The 17,967-nt window shown below is 39.1% G+C and overlaps 1 protein-coding gene across 7 annotated transcripts in view; it reads right to left on the bottom strand.

The window, feature by feature from the left end:
* Positions 1-17,967, bottom strand: part of arhgap23a (Rho GTPase activating protein 23a) — a 139,513-nt gene that overhangs the window by 9,139 nt on the left and 112,407 nt on the right. For 5 of the 7 annotated variants that reach the window (XM_062050132.1, XM_062050130.1, XM_062050125.1 and 2 more), the window contains 14 exons: positions 16,236-16,347; positions 16,114-16,153; positions 14,452-14,586; positions 14,060-14,368; positions 13,873-13,934; positions 13,678-13,796; positions 10,038-10,156; positions 9,807-9,959; positions 7,617-7,695; positions 7,445-7,518; positions 7,258-7,347; positions 3,370-3,495; positions 3,256-3,297; positions 2,967-3,060 (listed from right to left, as the gene is read on the bottom strand). In XM_062050132.1, coding sequence (XP_061906116.1) covers positions 2,967-3,060; positions 3,256-3,297; positions 3,370-3,495; positions 7,258-7,347; positions 7,445-7,518; positions 7,617-7,695; positions 9,807-9,959; positions 10,038-10,156; positions 13,678-13,796; positions 13,873-13,934; positions 14,060-14,368; positions 14,452-14,586; positions 16,114-16,153; positions 16,236-16,347 — 1,554 coding nt within the window. The remainder of the gene's footprint in view (positions 1-2,966; positions 3,061-3,255; positions 3,298-3,369; positions 3,496-7,257; positions 7,348-7,444; positions 7,519-7,616; positions 7,696-9,806; positions 9,960-10,037; positions 10,157-13,677; positions 13,797-13,872; positions 13,935-14,059; positions 14,369-14,451; positions 14,587-16,113; positions 16,154-16,235; positions 16,348-17,967) is intronic. The other 2 variants (XM_062050128.1, XM_062050131.1) reach the window with 1 other exon arrangement.

Below are 17,967 nucleotides of genomic sequence, written 5' to 3'. Positions count from 1 at the left end.
GCTCAACAACACACCTTGCTCCCTTTAAACACACTACTAGAGGACTTACTGTATGTTTGAGCGTAAACATAATGCTATTTTCACTTTACATTGACAAAAACAATGGAAGAACTTTGACAAGCACGATGCAACATTATCTCATGTTTTTAATCCTTATTTAACGACAGATCATGAAGTTAATTTACGTGTGTTGCTTCCATTTGTGTAGATGAAGCGTGTGTATAATGCGCCCGAGTGACTAAAAAAACCATGATGTAGCTTCCTCAATGTTAGTGTGTACTGATTTAATACAATATATACTTCATTGCACATGTTATGCGTCACTATATAGATGACTAAATGCGTTATAATTTCACGAGAGTTTTACAGCGGCACATGAATGTCAGTGTGCTTTAGGCACTTAAACATTCAAGAGGTTTCCTTGACTCCCTGTTAGTGTGCGCTGATTTTTAGAAATAATATACACTTTACTGCACATGTAATATATCCCCATTTTGCGGATTAATCATGTTCTAATTCCACGAGTGTTGGGTTTCAGCAGCACAGGCGCGTATGCGTGCTCCCAACACTAAACAGAGATTCATAAGGTTCCCAGGGCTCTGTGTAAGTGCAGCATGGTCTTAAAGATAAGGTGCATGTCATTGTATGTCTGGTACATCAAAATAAACATTATACCAACAGAGGTGTAATGCCACCAAGTCAGCTGTGGATGCTTTTCCAGGCTTCTGATTGGACCAAATGTGCATGACAGCAGTGTGTATACTTTTGTGTGTAGACTGTGACAGGCTTGAAACTACACTTGAGGGTATGGAGATCGTTTTAACCCTGGATATGCGTTTTTGAAACTATCTGTGTTTGTGTGGACATGGCCTGAATATCTTTAAAGTGACGATGTAAACATCAAGTGTAACACAACAATGTACACTTTATTGTCTTTTAACTTTTACTTTCTGAGAAGCATGTCATTTTGGAAAAGGCTGGTTGTCAGAGAAGTTCCCTGACAATTTTACTTTTACTAATGTAAATAGATCACAAATTGATGTTTAGCTACGCTGGCTTCAAATATCTTTTCGGGTGATGGTTTATCAAGTAGCTTCTCATATTACCCGTATTCCCCCCGGTGTGCAGTAACCGCGCCCCTCACCGGGCGCTCTCCTCGGGCGCTCTCCCCGGTGACCAGCTCTGTGTCGACTTAGTAACGCTCGATTACCGCCACCAAAGATTATGTTTTGGCCAATCCGTCCAGCTATGGGTGGATTTTGATGAAATGTACAAAAAACCCAATTCATCTTATCTACTACGAACACAGATCTCCCTCATGTTTCCTCTTTTTCTCCCCTTCACGGCGTCCCACGGCCCCACCTTGCCGGTCCTGCGCTTCGCAGAGGATTTTGGGAGATGATGCTGATTGTATTGTACCACATGTCCCGGCTAGAAATCTGCGTTCAAAGAACTACGGCTTATTAGTGATTCCCGGAGCCCAAAAAAAGTCTGCAGGCTTTAGAGCGTTTTCTATCCGGGCTGCAGTACTCTGGAATGCCATACCGGTAACAGTTAGAGATGCTACCAGCACCTCAGTAGAAGCATTTAAGTCCCATCTAAAAACTAACTTGTATACTCTAGCTTTTAAATAGACCCCTTTTTTAGACCTGTTGATCTGCTGTCTCTCTTTTCTGCTTTGCCCTCCTGCATGGAGAGGTTCTGCAGTCCCTTCCAAGGTTTCCCATTGTTTCCATTGGGTTGAGTTTTTTCTTACCCTGATGTGAGAACAAAGCCGAGGATGTCATTGTGGCTTGTGCAGCCCTTTGAGACATTTGTGATTAAGGGCTATATAAGTCAACTTTGATTGATTGATTGATGATGTAGTTTGTTTTCAGACCGTCCAACGCAAAAGTGCCAGAAAAAACACTACAGTCATCAAGTTTTTGTTTGGAACCTACAAACGTCACGGCATTAATGTGAGGATTTCGAAACAGCAACACCGCAGTATCTACATTACCGTTAAATCCCTATAATATAAGCACAAAATAAGTGTATTTTATGAAAAATAAAACAAGAAATAATCTGTCTATTTATGTTTTATCATATGAGAAAACCCCAAATAGCCTTTACCAGTTCAGAGCTCTGCACTTTGTGTATGAGTGGTGTACATACAGGAGTGTGGAGTGCATACAGGACACTAGTCGGGAGGTTATATTGTACACTCCAATGTCACACACAGCAGCTTCAAAAGGCTTCCTGTGTTAATTCATTAGTGGGACGGCGACACTAAACACAATCAAACACAAACACACACACACAGTCATAGGCAGGCGTGTTGGCGTCCTACCGCAGTGTCTGCTCCACAGGCTCAGCTAAGAGAAATGCAGAGAACGCACAGAGAAGAAGTTAAGGATGAGCGACGTGGAGAGGAGGGAAAGAAGAGAACGAGAGCGCAGAGGATAGGAAACGTGTCGGGACACAAAAAAACAAAACAATTCTACAAAAATGTCATATCAGATATTGTAAAGGAGGAAATTCTGACTGTAAACCAGGAGAAACTTCCATTTTCTTTTGTTTTAATGTCAATGTTTTCCTTTCTTTTTTACATAGTGACACCATGGAACAGGTCAGCTTTACAGATGCCATGTCTGAAGTCCAATGCCATTATGAACCATGGGAATGATTTCGTCACATGGACGTCTAATTTGTCATGGAGGTCATTATTTCAGGCTCCAAATGTCAACACAGGGACGATAATGCTGACGTCTGATGACACTATAAGAAAGGTTTTATTTTAATGTTCATTACTGTGCTTCAGGTCATACTGACACACATTTCTAATTGTTTCTGTTCTGCAATCGAATTCCCTCCTTCTACCGGGAAAAACAAGACGCATGACGTCAGCATGTGGCTAAAGCTAGAGGAAGTGCGGCCGCTACTCGTGACGGTGACAGGCAGTGGTCAGCAGGAGGCAGCGTGCTCACCTGAGGCGTCCCCGAGCAGAGCTGTCCGCCCGATGTTGGGCAACAGGTGGTCGATGTTGGGGGCGGGCTGCACGTCCTCCGTGTCCACCGGCGTCTGCGCGGAAAGACACGTGAGGACAACCCTTTGATGTTTGCCCATTATTATTAATAACAATTCAGTATTAATGATTCATATAAGCAGTTGGTCGACAATGAACACATGAATGAGGCGGATTTTGATTTAGCAGTAAAGAGTGCCCTAATAAATCAATAAATAACATTGACTTTAAATTGTTTGTCTCGTGTGTACCTTTTCATCCTTATCGGGCTCGTCGCTGAAAAACCAGATGTACTGCAAAAAAAACAACAACATTTACATTGTCATAATACCGCATTTGCGTGTGTCCGTTTGTGTGATGCTCACATGTTGGACGAGGGTCTCCACTATCTTGTAGCGGTCGGGCATGTGTGTCACCATGTCCTTCATGTTGTCCTCGGACGTCCGCACCAGAGTCGGTCCAAACACCAGAGCCAGGTTACGTGGCTCCATCTACATGTACCACCACGCAGTACGTCAGTCACGTTGATACAACACATTTAGTAGCAAACCCATAACGAATGGAAAAAATATATAGACGCCCATAAAAAGCCCACAAAGGCTTGTTTTTGCTCCTTCAAAAACATTATAATATTCCCCACAAGGCATTATAAATAATAACATCAGCAGGAAGTACAGTTAAAAAGGAAGCGCTCAGCCATTGGCTACATTAAAAGCTCAGACCAACATTGTATTGTTATATTTCATATCAACCGTAGTCTTTTATATGTTGGTCATTATTTTTATTGGTAACTTTGCTAATAAACAAACATCCACCCGTCTTCAACATGCGGTATAAAAATATCTGCCACCTAGTGGTAACACTTTTGTTAGCCCTTTTCGTAACAAACATGCTGTGCTTTATTAGATTTTACAAATAGGCTAAATAATTTAAAACATTAAATTATTTAGAGGATAAATCTTTAAATATCCCAATGCCAAACAGCTAATAGACAGGATGTACTGTATTTTCAAAAAACATCTGTATCAAGTTAACACACCGAGCACGCACTGTACAGTATATATAAACATTACACTAGATCAGGGGTCGGCAACCCGCGGCTCTAGAGCCGCATGCGGCTCTTTAGCGCCGCCCTAGTGGCTCTCTGGAGCTTTTTCAAAAATGTATGAAAAATGGAAAAAGATGATGGGGGAAAAAAAACATTTTTTGTTTTAGTATGGTTTCTGTAGGAGGACAAACATGACACAAACCTCCCTAATTGTTATAAATCACACTGTTTATATTAAATATGCTTCACTGATTCGAGTATTTGGCGAGCACCGTTTTGTCCTACTAATTTTGGCGGTCCTTTAACTCACATTAGTTTGTTTACATGTGTAACTTTCTCCGCCTTTCTAGGACGTGTTTTATGCCACTTCTTTTTCTGTCTCATGTTGTCCACCAATCCTTTAACGTTGTGCGTGAATGCACAAAGGTGAGTTTTGTTGATGTTATTGACTTGTGTGGAGTGCTAATCAGACATATTTGGTCACTGCATGACTGCAAGCTAATCGATGCTAACATGCTATTTAGGCTAGCTATATGTACATATTGCATCATTATGCCTCATTTGTAGCTATATTTGAGCTCATTTAGCTTCCTTTAAGTCCTCTTAATTCAATTTATATCTCATGACACACTATCTGTATGTAATATGGCTTCTAATTTGTTGCGGCTCCAGACAGATTTGTTTTTGTATTTTTGGTCCAATATGGCTCTTTCAACATTTTGGGTTGCCGACCCCTGCACTAGATCTTGCCATAAAATCTACATGTATGATTTTGCAAGAAATTTATATATTTTCCAACAAAAACCCTTGATTTTGTAATGATCATTATAGGTTTTGTCAAGAGAATGATCTGGTTTGCCAAGAAAATGCAACATTGTGTCATAAAATGCACCATTTTGCCATAAAACACCTGATATTGTCATGAAAACACTATATCTGACCAAGAAAATGCAATACTCATCCAAGACAATGCAATATTTTGCTCAACAGATTCAGTATTTTGGCGTACAAACACAATATATTTCTACAAAAATGTAATGGTTTTGCAAAAAATAGTACATTTACTACAAGAACACTATATTGTGTCATAGTCACTATAGTTCCACTATAGCTCCACTAATGGACATTGGAGTGTTACTATCAAAGGCAAAATTAAAGTATTGCTAGAAACATAATTTTATATGGGACTTTATTGTATTATATGTATAGTACATGTTCCAAAAAGAAAAAAGCATAAAACACCACCAGAATTAGAGATATTACAAGTCAAAGTGATGAAGCTTAGTGTTACGCTCATGACTTGGTGTAACTAAACATTACCCTATAAGATGAAGGCAATTGCATTTTATTGATATTTGAAATGTATTCAATGTTTATAAATGAATATTTAAATATACTAAATGTAAAAAAGGGAATAAATATTCAAAATAAGATCATTAAATGAAATCTAGTTTGGTTACGCCATCATGAGCGCAACACAAGGTTGTAAAAGTTTCAACTACAATTCTAAATAAGATGTCAAAAGCAAACTGAAATCAAATACACACAGCTTAAAGATTGATCAATACCTATTTAAATTTAGTAATACATAAATATGATGATTTATCAAAATATAAAAGAAATATACCTGAACAGAACGCTCATGATGGTTACACCAAAAAGTAACGCTATGAATCGTGTTTTTCCAAGTTTTTGAGGTATTTTTATGCTATTTCCAAGCATCTCCTTTTTATTATCGTTGATTTTAAATGGTCAAACTAATGCATATTATATATGCATGCCCTAGTAAACAAAAAAAAAGTCATATTTATTTTGATTGTTACATTTTGAAGTACATTTGTGCAGTTGGGTGCGAATGTACCCATTACCAGAGCTGTACACTATAGGTTTCGACAAGACAATGCACTTGTCTGTCAAGAAAATGCAACAATGTGTCAGAAAATGCAGCATTAAAAACACCAGATTTTAACATGAAACACCGTATCTGAGTATTTTGTCATAAAATCTACATTTTGCTACAAAAACTTGATCGTTTTGCTAGAAAATGAAAGACACCTCATTTCATCATAACCACCATAAATTTTGTCTCCCAAAATATATAGTATTTTAGCATAGAAAAAGTGTATATTTTCTCACATAAACAATAGATTGTGTTATGATCGCTACAGGTTTTGACAAGACGATGCTCTGGTCTGCCAAGAAAATGAGACATTGTCCCACAAAATGTGGCAGTTTACCATTAAAAAACAACTGATTTTAACATTTAAACAATGTATCTGACCAAGAACATCCATCCATCCATCCATTTTCTACCGATTGTCCCTTTCGGGGTCGCGTGGGTTGCTGGAGCCTATCTCAGCTGCATTCGGGCGGAAGGCGGGATACACCCTGGACAAGTCGCCATCTCATCGCAGGGCCAACACAGATAGACAGACAACATTCACACTCACATTCACACTAGGGCCAATTTAGTGTTGCCAATCAACCTATCCCCAGGTGCATGTCTTTGGAGGTGGGAGGAAGCCGGAGAACACGGGGAGAGCAAGCAATTCTTTACTCAAGAAATGCATTATTTTGCATCAAAAACTTGAAGAAAATAAAAGACACCACCTTTTGTCATAATCTCCATAGATTTTTTTAGCATGGAAACATAACATTTTGCTACAAAAATATATTAATTTTGCAAGGAAATTATATATTTTCCTATAAAAACACAAGATTTTGTCATGACCACCATAGGTTTTGACAAAACAATGCTCTGGTCTGCCAAGAAATGTAACACTGTGTCACAAAATTCCACATTTTACCATGAAAACACCAGATTTTACTATAAAAACAATGTACAAGAACAAGAAAATGCAATATTCTTTCAAGATAATGCAATACTTTGCCCATGAAATGCAGTATTTTGGCGTGGAAACCCGAGATTTTGCTACATAAATGTTATGGTTTTGAAATAAAATTATGTATTTTCCTACAAAAACACTAGATTTTGTCATGACTACCATAGTTTTGGACAAAACAATTGCCTTTGTCTGCCAAGAAAGGCAACATGGCTTCACAAAATGTGTCATTTTACCATGAAAAAACAGTGACCCTTCAAGAGACTTCCATATTTGGTCATAAAACACCAGATTGTGCTATCAAACTGCCTATTTGGCCAGAATAAAATATGTTTTGCTATTTAAAAAAATCCTTCACTTACCTTGTTTTTATCAGAATGGTCCGCCACTGTCTTCAGGTGACACACTAAGAACTTCAGAGTGTGGTAATAATAATCTGGAAGATCTCGGATCTAAAAAAATAACATGTCAAAGACAGTAATTGCCATTAACGATAAAGCCAAAAAAAGTCAAACAGTACATTAAAAAAAATAAAAATGAATTAGGTACCAGCTTCTTCATTGTCTTCAATCTGTCTGACGCATCTTCCAGTCTGTTGGCATCGATGAAATCGTTGTACTTGTCTGCAACGACAAGACAGGAAGTCCTCTTTGAGCAGATGCCCATGACAGGAAGTACTGTCGATGAAGCAGGAAGCTTGTCCTAACAAATTTGGACTCACCGTTGGTGAAGAGTGGCTCTGGAAGTTTCCGAAAAAAGGATTTAAGTAAACTGCTGACAACGTTGAGGTCCTGCCACTTCTGTTGGGGTCGGAGATACAACTTTTAAGAGCATGGCTGAGTTCAAAATTATTGTATTGTATTTCTGTGATAAATACAACATTGTTATGAAATAAATCATTACCGTATTTTTCGGACTATAAGTCGCAGTTTTTTTCATAGTTTGGCCGGGGGTGCGACTTATACTCAGGAGCGACTTATGTGTGAAATTATTAACACATTACTGTAAAATATCAAATAATATTATTTAGCTCATTCACGTAAGAGACTAGACGTATAAGATTTCATGGGATTTAGCGATTAGGAGTGACAGATTGTTTGGTAAAAGTATAGCATGTTCTATATGTTATAGTTATTTGAATGACTCTTACCATAATATATTACGTTAACATACCAGGCACGTTCTCAGTTGGTTATTTATGCGTCATATAACGTACACTTATTCAGCCTGCTGTTCACTATTCTTTATTTATTTTAAATTGCCCTTCAAATGTCTATTCTTGGTGTTGGGTTTTATCAAATAAATTTCCCCCCAAAATGGGACTTATACTCCAGTGTGACTTATATATGTTTTTTTCCTTCTTTATTATGCATTTTCGGCCGGTGCGACTCATACTCCGGAGCGACATATACTCCGAAAAATACGGTAATTCTGCCATACAAGGACAGATATTGATCATAATTGGTGTGTATAATGAAGACGACACCTTGAAGATTTGTATAGGTCACTTCTCAAATTAGTAGTCAGTGTCACCCAGTGGCAACAGGAAATGACAAATAAAGTTTCCTTATTTGCAGAGTAGAGTGGGTGGCAGGGGATGGGGGCGCTAGTTGCTCACAGCTTTAATTATTAATACAACCCAGAAAAATGTTATTAGTGTCACACATGTTGGCACAAAAACACTATAATACTTAACTCATTCAAAAGCAAAACATACTGTCTTGAATATTGTTATAAAACACAAGATTTTGCTGTGAAAACCTAGCAGCAAATGCTACATGTGGCCAATAAAAATACACATTTTGCAACGGACACCCAATATTTATCACAAAATGTCAACATTCATAAAATAAAAACTCAACATTATGGCCTACATTCCTCCCTGAACAAAACACATCTTGGCACAAAAATGCAGTATTTTGCCAATGAAACCACAGATGTTAGTTATCATTACAAACATAATATTAAAACTAGAGATGTCCGATAATGGATTTTTTGCCGATATTCCGATATTGTCCCACTCTTAATTACCGATTCCGATATCAACCGATACCGATGTATACAGTCGTGGAATTAACACATTATTATGCCTAATTTTGTTGTGATGCCCCGCTGGATGCATTAAACATTGTAACAAGGTTTTCCAAAATAAATCAACTCAAGTTATGGAAAAAAATGCCAACATGGCACTGCCGTATTTATTATTGAAGTCACAAAGTGCATTATTTTTTTTAACATGCCTCAAAACAGCAGCTTGGAATTTGGGACATGCTCTCCCTCAGAGAGCATGAGGAGGTTGAGGTGGGCGGGGTTGGGGGGTAGCGGGGGGTGTATATTGTAGCGTCCCGGAAGAGTTAGTGCTGTAAGGGGTTCTGGGTATTTGTTCTGTTGTGTTTATGTTGTGTTACGGTGCGGATGTTCTCCCGAAACGTGTTTGTCATTCTTGGTTGGTGTGGGTTCACAGTGTGGCGCATATTTGTAACAGTGGTAAAGTTGTTTATACGGCTACCCTCAGTGTGACCTGTATGGCTATTGACCAAGTATGACTTGCATTCACTTGTGTGTGTGAAAAGCCGAAGGTATTATGTGACTGGGCCGGCACGCGAAGGCAGTGCCTTTAAGGTTTATTGGCGCTCTGTACTTCTCCCTACGTCTGTGTACACAGCGGCGTTTTAAGAAGTCATAAATTGTACTTTTTGAAACCGATACTGATCATTTTGAAACCGATACCGATAATTTCCGATATTACATTTTAAAGCATTTATCTCTAATTAAAACCAAGAAAATTACATTTCGTCATAAAAATGCTCACCAAAACATTACAATATTTCCTGAAAGTATCATATTTACCACAGGGAAGCTGTGTTTATTGATGCCCTAAACAATAAAAAGTGTTGTGTTCCTTCCTCACCTCCTCTGCCGGATTGATGTCGACGCCCTTGTTGAGTTGCTCTTGTAGCATTATCACTATGGCGTTGTTGCCCGGCACACGGTAGATGCCGGTGTACTCCAGACCCATCTCCTCCACCAGGCCGCAGCAGATCTCCACAATCAACGGGATGAACTGGGAGAAAAGCGCATGTCGGGGGCGCCGTTATTTACCAGATCACAAAATAAGCGGCATCACATTCGGGAGGCTAACCTTGTTGTTGACTCCCGGCTGGCACTCCTCCAGCCTCACTCCAAACGCTTTAGGGCCGGCCTTCTTGGTCTTCTTCATGATGTTAATTCCCCACGGAGACTTGGGGGGGCTGCTCTCGTCTAGGGACACATTGATCTACTTAAAAATGAGCACCAATGGCTTTCTAGTTACTTTTAAAAGCACACATTTGATTTGTTTTCATGCATCCACGCCGTCAAACATCTTTATGAAGTTAAAATTCAAACATTTGCTGTTTATTTTAACTTAACTTTAAATTCTCTACATATTTACACACACGCACGCACACACACCTGCAACTACAAATAATTACTTGATTACTTTACATTTGAAAAAGATGGAGGAGTGATATACACAACCATAGGAATTACATAATTATTTATAAACATTTTAAAAAGAAATTGGAAGAAGCGGAGTGTATGGGCTCCCTAACTCTATTTAACGTCTATTCTTAATGAATTAAAAAACATTTTTTTATCGTGAGGCCCATTATCTAGATCAGTGGTTCTTAACCTGGGTTCGATCGAACCCTAGGGGTTAGGTGAGTCGGGCCCAGGGGTTCGGCGGAGATCAAAACACACCCGACTCATCGTGTAAATAAAAACTTCTCCCTATCGGCGTATTACGGATACGGCAACAGCAGAAGTCACACTCATTTGCAGGTGTGTAATTTGTTGTGAGTTTATGCACTGTGTTGGTTTTGTTGTTTGAACAGGGTGATGTTCATGCACGGTTAATTTTGTGCACCAGTAAAAAAACATGGTTACACTTTAGTATGGGGAACATATTCACCATTAATTAGTTGCTTATTAACATGCAAATTAGTAACATATTGGCTCTTAACTAGTCATTATTAAGTACTTATTAATACCTTATTCGGCATGGCCTTAATATAACCCTAACCCTGGCCCTAACCCTTACCAAATAACTCTAAATTAAGTCTTTGTTACTTAGAATATGTTCCCCATACTAAAGTGCTACCAAAAACATATAACTGTCTTGAATTTGAAAAAAAACCCCAACATTTTATTTTTCACTAAAGAAGGGTTCGGTGAATGCGCATATGAAACTGGTGGGGTTCGGTACCTCCAACAAGGTTAAAAACCACTGATCTAGATCCTATGTGTCAAAGTCAACGCTTGCGGGCCAGGTCCGGCCCGTGAATGAATTATCTATGGCCCCCAGGATGATATTTGATTAGTATTAGAACCGGCTCGCAGGCCACATTACTCCATCAGTGTTGGCGCTAGGAATTTTCAAAATGGGGTCCCACAGTAAATTTTTGGGGTCCCACTTTTTTGTAACCGTTTTGAAAACAAATTATAAATGTATGCATTATCCTGTTATACCTCACATTCTATATTGTGTTTTGGAAAAAGGTTGTCATAAACGTTACTTAATTCATTAAAAAAAATAATACAAAAGAAAAACAATTTTTTATGCATATATAAGTCTATTCAGTTATAAACATTCATTCACTTTCTTCTTTCCTTAATGGATCTAAACTTTACCGCTGCCTGTATTTTTTTCTATATTTTTATTGTAATATTTTCACAATGTATTTGTTCTATTTTTGGCCAACGTAAGACAAAGAAAACAATCTGAAGTTGTCTTTATTTTTTAGTTTTAATGCCATGATTTTTACGGCCCGTGTGTGCACAGATTTTCCTCCATGCAGCTCCTGAGCTAAAATTAGTTTGACACCCCTGATCTAGATCTATTAGCTTTAGCATCGTTAGCAATGGACCATTATGACATTCTAAGCCTATACAATACCAATATTGGATACATGTTTATAACGTAGCGTCTTTTTGTCAATTGAGTTTCAATGCCTTATGTCAGAAAGTTCACTACGTGAGTCCAGTAGCACCACATACAGTGGAACCTCGATTTACGAACCCCTATATTTGCGAAATTTTTGGTTTACAAACTTTTACTTTGGGCCACATATGCCTCTGCGTGCGAACCACATCTCTGATTACGAACACTTGATTCATTCATTAATTCTGTGTCACTCTGGCAGCCATTTTGTGCTTGCTTGTATTAAAGAGATCGAGGAAGCCAGCTCCGTACCAAAGCAAGTTTTTAATTGTGATGAGAACAGACCTTTCTGGAAAAAGATACCAAAGTGGTCTTACTTCACAGCGGTGGAGAAGACTACCTCTCGTTCAGCGACACCTCTTCCGAGAGCACACTCACACAGCCCCTCCCTTCTCCCCCACTGTCTGCTCCTTGCTCTTCTCTCATGAGAAGCAGCTCACAAGAGAAACTTTGCCAATGTTAAATGTACTGTAAGAAGATTTTAATTATTTTCAAATGTTTATTATTGTAGCAATATGGTTGTTAAGGTTAAGGATTTTTGTGATTTCTAAACGTTTGTGAGAGTACCAAAGGGACTTCTGTCTGTGCCCATGTTGGCAGAACAGCGCATACAGCAGAAGTTATGTTGTTCGGTCCAAGTCGCTCTCCCTCCCCCAACGTTGACCTCGGCACTCTGACCCTGTATCTCAGCGACTGTGTCACAAACCTGGGGGTAAAGTTCGACTCAGATTTTAAATTCGAAAAACAAATCAGCAGCGTCGTTCAAAAAAGCTTTTATCAATTACGCCAAATAGCTAAAGTGAAACCGCTTCTATCAGGACATGATCTCGAGAAATTAATCCACGCCTTTATCTCGAATCGTTTAGACTACTGCAATGCCCTGTATGTAGGCATTAACCAGGCCTCCCTCGCCCGCCTGCAGCTCGTGCAGAACTCTGCTGCTCGCCTGCTAACACAGACCCGCAGACGTGAGCACATCACCCCTATATTAGCGTCCCTTCACTGGCTCCCTGTGCGTTGCCGAATCAACTTTAAACTCCTTTTATTTGTTTTTAAATGTCTAAACAACCTCGCGCCAACATATCTCTCCGACCTCCTTCAGCCTTACTGCCCCACCCGATCCCTAAGATCAGCCGATCAGCTGCTACTGACGGTCCCTGACACAAGGCTGAAGCTTAGAGGTGACAGAGCTTTCGCCGCTGCTGCTCCCAAGCTCTGGAACGACCTATCTCTGAGTGTTAGACAAGCCTCCTCTCTTCCTGTTTTTAAATCTCTCTTAAAAACATACTTTTATTCCATGGCTTTTAACACTGATTGATATCCATCCTGCAATGGCGCCCCATAATACATCTGCTGTGAACCTGTTTTAATGTTTTATTTATTTATTTTTTATCGTGTTCTGTTTGTGTTGTGTTTGCTCGGTTCTCGTATTATCTTTTAACCTGCCCATTGTACAGCACTTTGGCTACCCCTGTGGTAAATTTTAAATGTGCTTTATAAATAAAGTTGATTTGATTTGATTTGATTTGTCGTTGTTGTTTTGGCTTTTTATTAAAGAGATAGTTGATTTATAACCTCGTTGTTATGTTTGTTTGCTATACAGTACTGTATAGCACTTCATATTCTGTTTAACTGTACAAACCTTCACTAAAATATGGACTTTTGTCAGGGCAGTAACTCATTTTTAATATTTACATTGTTTCTTATGGAGAAATTTGCTTCACTATACAAACTTTGCAATTTACAAACCATTTTAAAGAACCAAGTAAGGTTACACTGTATGCAGATTTACAATACCGACCTTTGCCGTCTGGTTTGGGCGAGCGCGGCATCCCCACAGCGTTCTCCGTCTTGGCGAGCAGGAAGGGAGGCTTCATGCGGGCCATCCTGGGTGAAGCATCTGGCTTACTTCCTGTAGGGCTGCGGCGCAGGACGAGGAAACGTCAGGTCAACAGGTGTGTGTGTAAAAAAAAAGCAAACAGGTCAGGTGACCCACCTCTGTTTCCTATAGTCGTTTAGCTTCTTGTTGATGAGCGCCTGCCTGGAATGTCCAAACTCCTGCAAAAAAAAATAAAAAAATTCTTCTTTAAAGGAGAGGTAAGTAACAATTGTTTGACATGGCTGACAAGCTGTATAAATTAGCATTCAGCTACTTTAAACACATTTCAGGCATGACCCCTGACCTCACTGTCGGTCTTGCTGTTCTCCCGGATGACCTTGATCCAGTCCAGCATGTCCTCACGGTTCTCCGCCTGCAGCAGGTACTCGCAGTAGTCCTGCGTGGTGAGCCGCAGGGCGTGCTTGCGCTTGGTCTCGCTGTAGGCGATGTCCACCAGGCATCCCCGGATGCTGATGGGTTGCTCGTCCTCAGCGCCGCCCCCCACGTTGACGCCGCTGAGCACCGCTTCCCGCTTGTTCTTGTACAGGTAGAGCGAATGGGAACGCAGCACCGAGAAGAAGAGCTTCCATGGCCGCATGCCGCTGCCCACCTTCTGTGGAGGAGAGAGAAGGAGTCAGGCTTTATTCGGTGCCAGTGGCTTCATTAAGGCTTCTCTGCGTTGGTGGCTCCGCCCACCTTGCCCTTCTCCGTGAGGATCTGTTTGTAGTGCAGCCACCCTTGTCGTCGCATGTCGCACTTGATGTTCCCCAGCTCCGAGGTGGAGTGTCGTTTAGAGCGCCTCTCCTCTTCCGTCCCCAAGTTGTCCAGAGACTGAAAGAAAAAATTGTCATGACTTTTTTTTTTTGGACATCTTTAGCCTTCAAATTCGTAACCTAGTTACTTCATTAAATCTACTTTAGAATCATTAAACAAAACAGACATAAGCATATTTTAAGAATATGATGTCATTTTGAAACTGTAAGTTCAAAGAATGACCAGCAGAGGGAACACTTGCTCAATTTCTTAAATGTTCATTTATCTATACTGTATTTTCAATAAAATGTGTTTTGTGTTCAGATTTTTGTGTGTCTGAAACAGTTTATTGGATTTACATTCATTTTTATGAGAAAACAATTTCTGGTTCATGCTATTTCTTGTCTGTCTATCTGTGTTGGTAAAAAATGGATGGATGGATGGATGGATGGTTTTATCCGACCCTTTGGAGAGAACCAAACCCGAGGTACATCTGAATTACACACAGGATTTGATATGACACAGTGCATATCTGTACATCTGCAAACTATAACTAAAAAATAAACAAAAATAAACACAGTTAAAGTATAACAAGAATGGCAATAACAATAAAACAGTTACCTCCATTCTAACTAGGTGTGTCGCCATGTAACTGTTTCACTTCCGATACGATGCCGATATTGGAGTATTGGCCGATACTGATATTGGTCAGATACAATATCAGGAAGAATCGTACATACTTGTATTATTTTGTAGTGTGGAATATTAGAAAAGGCTTGGTCAAACTAAATGAATCAAACATAGAACAATGGTAAGTATAAAAAGCACTAATCTAGTTATTATTAACCATTTTGAATGGAATTATGCTGTCTTTAGGTTGAAGAGGAGTGATTTTTTATTTTTTATTTGGCCGCAGCTCGTGGCCACACATATTCATGAAGTCTAGCTCATGACGCAGTAAGTTGAATGATGCGGACACCTTTGTTACTGGGGACTTTCTAATACGCCTCTGCCTTGGAAACGTTGTATGTGTGAGTAATATGTAACTATAATTATTTCATACCTGTTTACATTTACAAATGTGTTGTATTAGACTTCAATATTATTTCACTTATTACGTGTCTAGCTTGTGTGCTATTGGGTGCTTAGGTGTTGTGTAGCTGCTAGCTCCTAATAGCCTAGCTTGTTTACCTTCGGTAAATGAGTGGACTAAAATAGAAGAAAAGACCAAAATTGTGTGCTTATTGGAGGACATTTAGATGTTAACTGGCTGTCCAGATTTGCACAAGTAAATACTTTGCAGGACTGCTTGTATCGAAACACTTATATCAGACATTTTAAATGCAAAAAGCCCATATAGTCTCATACTGGGACTGGACCGATATCGTATAGCAATATCGGCTCGATATCTAACAACCACTATTACGAACAATAATAATAATAATTTGCAGCCTGTGAAAATTCAGGAAAATTTTTTTTTGTACATAATGAAGTGTTTGTTAAATATATAAACCAACAAAACCATGTAAAAACAAACTTTATCCTGGCATAATACATTTTGTTTTGTTTTGGTAACTGTATTTAATATTCATTATTCTAACTCACCCCATCTGTGAAGAAGCTCTTGACTCTCTTTGGTAGCCTCCTGTGGACAAAACAAGATGTCAGGTTAGCATTCTCTACATCTGACCACGCTTTGGACCAATCAGAGACAGCTTTGTACTCACGAGAAGACGCGTCCCTCCTCCCGGAAGGTGTTGAGCCCCTCGTCGCAGGACTTGGATCGCTCGGAGGTGATGGCTAGAAGATAGGAGGAACGGCGACCGGATTTAATAGCGCCTGCTCAGCGACAGGATGAATGAGTGGAGATGTTGGGTGGGGGGGGGGGGGGGGGGAAGAAGGAAAAGAAAGGATGGAAGAGAAAGAGAGAGAAAGAATGTTGATGCGATGATGCCAATCACGTCGGTGTTGGATTGATGGAGGGAGGGCGGGCGAGTGAGCGACGAAGCTTTAGGGAGTTGGTGGAGGAAATTTGGGGGTGGTGGTGAGGTGAGGAGATGAGCTGAGGGGTCGTGTCCGCCTTCATGCACAGTTTGAAAAAAAAAAAAAAACTCTTGCAAAACCACTAAACTGCCTCTGTGCTAAGAAAATGAACTATTCCAACAACAAAAAATGTTTTGCAGGAACTAGTCAACAGTATTCATAGTGAAATATCCATGTATTATTGTGGTTGAACCTCATACTGGGGGCTGTTTCTAATATTGTGCTTATCTTAATTGTTTAAATATTAGAAACAAACCTTGGGTACAATTCTAATGCAAACCCCATCCAAAATAAATAACGAAAAAGACCAACTGTCAATCAATATTAAACCACTCGAGTGTGGCTCACTGTTACAAGATGCTGACTAACACCTGGGGGAAAAAAGCTTCTCAAAGGAATAATAACCTCACAGCGTCCGTCCAAATTGAGCACTTATCTTTTCTACAACAAGCAGGAAACAATCAGTACTATGTAAGGCTTAGTCACACAAGAGAACATTTTACTAATTCCACTAAATTTTGGGCTCAATGGCGAAAGTCTTTGATGTGGTGTAAAGCGGATTAGGGGCCACTTCAAAATCAGGGACATGTTTGTCCCTAAGAAATAAAATGTAAATATACAGGATAAAATTAACACATTTTCTTTTATCAAGCAAAGTGTCCTGATCATGCATCTGATTGCTTATTTATTAAATACATTTTAAAATATTAATTTAAACCACCTTCAACACTGGAAAAATAACATTAATTGTCTGATCTTGATTCCTTAAATAAATAAAAACAAATGTTTTAATAATGAGATTCCTTCCGAAATGTTGTACTTTGTATATATTTGTGTCTTTGCTTGTACCAACTATACTTTTAAGTGTATTTTTAACAATCACAACAACAATTTACCGGTAGTTAAATTTCACACTTAAGTCAAGTCCCTGGGTTTTCACTGAGTCATGTTACCCACAGTGAAAAATGTATAATATTTCACAAGTCACATGGTCCACAGGAAGTGGCATCATTCAGATGCTCTGCAGGACATGGGAAGACCAAAGTATATTAACTAAGGGGTTCTTAACATTTTTGACCTCAGGGGCCAACTTTTCCACTACAGACGGGCCTGGGCCTAACTCAAATATTACCACTGAATTAGTAATCTTACTTTTGATTTGAATCGTATCCAATAATTAAATCTAACCTACTTAGTTTACAACTTGCCAAATGATATGAAATGTTATGAATGTTAACCACGAATATTATTATCAAGGCTTGAGTCAGGCTGATTACAAAAATAAATCAATCAAAGTAAAACAAAGTTATATTTGTATAGCACTTAATCACAAGTGTCTTAAAAGGCTGCTAATACTAATCAAATATACTGCATAAGAAGGGACTCATGAAAATGCTAAAAAAAATAATTTACATT

The sequence above is a fragment of the Entelurus aequoreus genome, linkage group LG06 (assembly GCF_033978785.1).
Source record: "Entelurus aequoreus isolate RoL-2023_Sb linkage group LG06, RoL_Eaeq_v1.1, whole genome shotgun sequence".
Taxonomy (NCBI): Eukaryota; Metazoa; Chordata; class Actinopteri; order Syngnathiformes; family Syngnathidae; genus Entelurus; species Entelurus aequoreus.
This window is presented reverse-complemented; position numbering and strand designations above follow the sequence as displayed.